Genomic DNA, 4,235 nt, shown 5'->3' on the forward strand with positions numbered 1-4,235 from the left:
CACAGTCACCTGAGTCACCTCAGACTTACTCATTGGGGATAAATACAAACAGATTCAAATATATCTAATATTGATCTTGAATTTTGTATCATATTAATCTTTATATTATTCTATATAATAACCTTTTGTTCTATGTTTATGTTCTGTAAAGCTCCTTTGAGACAATTTCTATTGTAAAAAGCGCTATACAAATAAACTTGAATTGAATTTAATTGAATTTAAAACTTTATTACCTTTAAAGGGTCCAGTCCAATTATGTAGTTTAATTATTACATTTTCAAAGGTAATGATACCATGAGCAATGACGGGGATGGTGTAGAAAGTCTAACATATCAAGATCTAATTCAATAATGATTGAATGGGCAGTGTTCATACACGCTAAGAGTGGTTAAGTGTACAACTGTCCGTATTATGACCACCATGACCATCACATGACCTTGACCCATGCTGACCTGTGTAATAACCTTTACTCTTCTGGGAAGGACTTTTGGTATGTGGCATGGGGATTTGTCCAGTCAGCCAAAAGAACATCAGTGAAAAATTTGATGAATCCTGGACAAACAAGTCAGTATTCTAGTCATTCTAGTTCATCCCAAAAGTGTTGTGCAGGTCATTCAAATTCTTCCAATCTTTTCAGACTTAATCTTCATGGACCTCTTTGTCTGTACAGAGGCAAGTTGTTATGCTACACCGTACAAAGACATCTTGAGTGCTTTTATCCTTTGTAGCGACAGATTTGCGGAAAACAAAAGATGTCAAAAAGATCTCCACCAACACTAACTGTGTGAAAGGAGACGAAAGTGAAAGGAAAACACAAGCAGCAAAACACCACATGAAAGCAGCAGCATGTTTTCGCTGTTCTTGTGGTTTTTGTGTCGACGGTTGGTTTCTTTTATAGGTGGATCGATTTAACTTGCATTAGATTATGAAACTTTTGATCTTTGCTTGATAAGAATACTTATAAAGTATTAATACTTGATAAGAATACTTATCAAGCAGAGACACTTATTATTATTATTATTATTATTGTTGTTGTTGTTGTTGTTGTTGTTGTAACTAACAATATGTGAAATATTCAACATGTATTAAACTAAAACTCCACTTTCATGTTAATATTTAAAATCGGTGTGTATTCTTCATTTGTTCAAAATATATATTCATAATTTTCTAGTTACTTTGGTCTCTTTTAGATGAGTCACATAAAGCATAGTGAATGTTTTTAGGTGCTTTTGTCACTGTAGGCTTTCCACATTGATGAACAAACAGTGTCGTGTTCTTTCAGGCGTATAAAACAGAGCAGACTGTGAGTGGAAGGCTATTGTGTGTGTGTGTGTTTGTTTAAAGCATTAAGTAGCTCAAGGTAAACATGGTGCAACTGTCTAAAACTGGGATGAGGAACACTGTATCGTTGAAAGCTGGTCATCCTCCTGCAGGTATGAGAGACTGAATGCAAGCTTTGTGTTTTGTTTACACGTGGATGCGTTTTTATTGCATTTAAGGTGAAACTCTTCTATTTTTAATCCCTGCGATGAAGAAACAAAACTAAAACTTCATGTCAACCCTTCAGTTGTTTGCTTAGTGCAACTTTTTGGAGACTGGAGTTAAATCTTCATAAGCAGACTTCGAAGTTTGATGTTTTCCGGGGAAATTTAGCTCATGCCTTATGAAAAGCACGTGATGACGTCATTAATTAGCATATTCATTGAGTCTTAATGCCTGTTTCGTATATTAAGATTAACTCTATTGAAGAGACTATGATTGATTGGTATGAAATTAGAGTATCGTACCGTAAATAATGCACTAGAACTCGATTTATTTGAAAGGACTGTTTGGTAATGGCACCACGTGTTGTTATTATTTATTGTGTTAGTATAATAGTGTAATATAGTGTTTTTATGCAGTTTTATGTGCTTACTTAAAGATATATGCATGTAGGGGGAAATAATGGTGATCTGTGATTGGTTATTAGGATCATTGGTTTATGCAAATGCAGCCCAGTCATGCTTTATAGCTTAGAGAGCTGTCAAGTGCAGGACAGTCTCTGATGTCTCAGGAACTCACAGGGTTTGACACACTGCTGTTTTTGGAAAGACAATCCTGGTTAAAGTTCCCAGTCAGACACCTGTGTGAAATTCATATTCTGTATGATAAGAATGCAAATAGAAGTGTTCATGATCTACCCCTGCATGCACGAACATTTACAGAAATGCACTTTCTGGTCAGTTATCACTCACCACTCATTTCTTTTCCAGTATTCTGCTAAATAGTCGACTTTACTACGTGGCACAGGTGGTGCCTTTTAACTGTCTGTTTTACTGTTGAGTTCAGTTATGTGTCTGTGTGTGTGTGTGTGTCTGTGTGTGGTTGGTGGTGTTTTGTTTGTTTTTTTTTTTGTTTTTTTTTTCTTTTTTGGCAGTGTTGTTCGTGTTGTTGGCTTTGTAGGAGTTAACTGGAGGAAGATTTAGCTGGTATTATTGTGCTGATCCTAGTGCCCCAGGGTGTTTAGGGAGTCACCCATCTGGTTCAGACAGTGGCTTTATTGTGTACATTTGTACATGTTGGCATGGGAATACCATGGATGACTTTACCCACAAATATCTTTTATATAGCTGGATTTGGGATAAGCGTTTTTGACAACCGTGGAAGACACTGATGTATTTTGACTTCAGATTTCTAACCATTCAGCATTTACTAACACAATATCCAATGAGCCGTGTTTGATCATTTATGCATCGTGATTAGCAAAGTGGAACATTTTTACATTTATTTAAAACAGGTGGTAAGTCAAACATTTTGACTGCATTTTGTAAATCGTTCCTTCATGAAATGCACTTTGACTGCTTTGAGTAACCAGCATGTCTGTCTTTTACAGTAAAAGCAGGAGGTAAACGAGTTGTTAAGAAAAACAGTGAGGATAATGGAACCCCTGAGAAAGAAAGCAAGCGGGCAGATAAACCCAGGTACAGAGCTGAATTGAATTCTTTATCATCCAGCAGCCTCTTTTGAGCAACACTATTACAAGGGTATCTTCAGAAAGAAATGAAGAAATGGTTGCTGATGGAAAAAAAAAAAAGAACACCTATGATATAAAGCTGTGTAGGAAAAGGAACTGCTGATTTTTTTATTTTTAATAGCTTCTCTGAAATTCACAATGCATGAATTGTTCATTCATGAAAATGTTTTCTTTTCATTGGAGTGCATTTCTTCACTGTTTGTGTAGTAGGTCTTTGACCACCTTCTCCCGGATGCAGCAAATGGGTATTCTCATGGCAGGCCCCCTAGAAAAGGTGAGGTTTTTTTTTTTTTTTTCTTTCCCCTACATGCCATATCAACTCTTTTATGAAGGCTAGATTACAACTGAAGCATTACTTTTATTTAAAATTTGATTTAACTTAAGTTTTAACTTGCAGAGCAAATTGTTTCAATGGGTGGAATTTATCTTGCTTCAGAGTGATATGTAATTTTCTCTGTAAATGGGTTTTTTTTTTTTTTTTTTTTTTTTTGCTTGTGTAGTTGGGCCATGATTTCCCAGAGACTCCGGTTTCAGTGCGGCATGGAAAGCTAAGACCCAGCATCGAAAAACTGCACATGCAGCGTTGCTTCTTCATTCAGCAGCCCCGCAAGTTTTGAGCCAATATAGCTAACAGCTGAAGAACCAGGATGTGTTTATAAGTGTGTGTGCATGCAAAGTGAACAGGATGTGTGTGTGGTTGAGTTAAATGGTGCATATTAATGGCCTTATGAACGTTTCATATTTGAAATCCTTGCTTGCTGACTTCTAAGCTTTTTAAGCTTCTCCCAACTTTGCTGGACACCTGTGTAAATTCTATTTGTGTAATGCATGCAAGCTGTTTTATATGGGCATAAAACACAGTTGGTAGTCTGATTATCTTGCAGAAAAGAATGCATGCGCTCATGTTAACTCCTTGAATAAAAATGTATTGCATTACTGAAGGTTTTGTAGGTTTTATTTCTTCCCTATTTGAACAAATCTGCCTTTTGTATCTCTAATGGAGTAGCCATGTTATAGTAAAGCTGTGTGAGCACATAAAAGGCATAATAAGGGGTAGGAGGTTTTGAGGAGTGTGGTGTGCACGAAAGGATGTCCAGATGTGTTGGGAATGTACACCTGGAAATGAGGGTGTGCGGTTATTCGGCTGGCTGCATGAAATATCCTGGCTTTGTCTGGTCATTGTACTAAACAGCACAGTGCAAGACATGAAATCGTGCAGATA

General features: G+C 36.6%; 1 protein-coding gene across 2 annotated transcripts; it reads left to right on the forward strand.

Annotated features, from left to right (window-relative positions):
* Positions 1 to 1,257: 1,257 nt before the first annotated feature.
* dap1b (death associated protein 1b) lies at positions 1,258 to 3,954 on the forward strand. 2 transcript variants are annotated; one of them, XM_060877373.1, is made up of 4 exons: positions 1,258 to 1,433; positions 2,873 to 2,960; positions 3,224 to 3,287; positions 3,514 to 3,954. In XM_060877373.1, the coding sequence occupies exons 1-4, from the start codon at positions 1,367 to 1,369 to the stop codon at positions 3,628 to 3,630; spliced, it is 336 nt and encodes a 111-aa protein (XP_060733356.1). In that variant the 5' UTR covers positions 1,258 to 1,366; the 3' UTR covers positions 3,631 to 3,954. The 2 variants fall into 2 exon arrangements, with proteins under 2 accessions (XP_060733356.1, XP_060733355.1); XM_060877372.1 differs by having other exon boundaries at positions 1,264 to 1,433; positions 3,221 to 3,287.
* The last annotated feature ends 281 nt before the right edge of the window (positions 3,955 to 4,235 follow it).

Source organism: Tachysurus vachellii, chromosome 8 (genome assembly GCF_030014155.1).
Source record: "Tachysurus vachellii isolate PV-2020 chromosome 8, HZAU_Pvac_v1, whole genome shotgun sequence".
Lineage (NCBI taxonomy): Eukaryota > Metazoa > Chordata > Actinopteri > Siluriformes > Bagridae > Tachysurus > Tachysurus vachellii.

Excerpts from the sequence above, each read along its gene's own strand:
- dap1b (XM_060877372.1), top strand. The coding sequence starts at position 1,367 with ATGGTGCAACTGTCTAAAACTGGGATGAGGAACACTGTATCGTTGAAA. Across the intron at positions 2,961-3,220 it reads AAGCGGGCAGATAAACCCAG|TAGGTCTTTGACCACCTTCT; the intron begins GTACAGAGCTGA and ends CTGTTTGTGTAG. Across the intron at positions 3,288-3,513 it reads TGGCAGGCCCCCTAGAAAAG|TTGGGCCATGATTTCCCAGA; the intron begins GTGAGGTTTTTT and ends TTGCTTGTGTAG.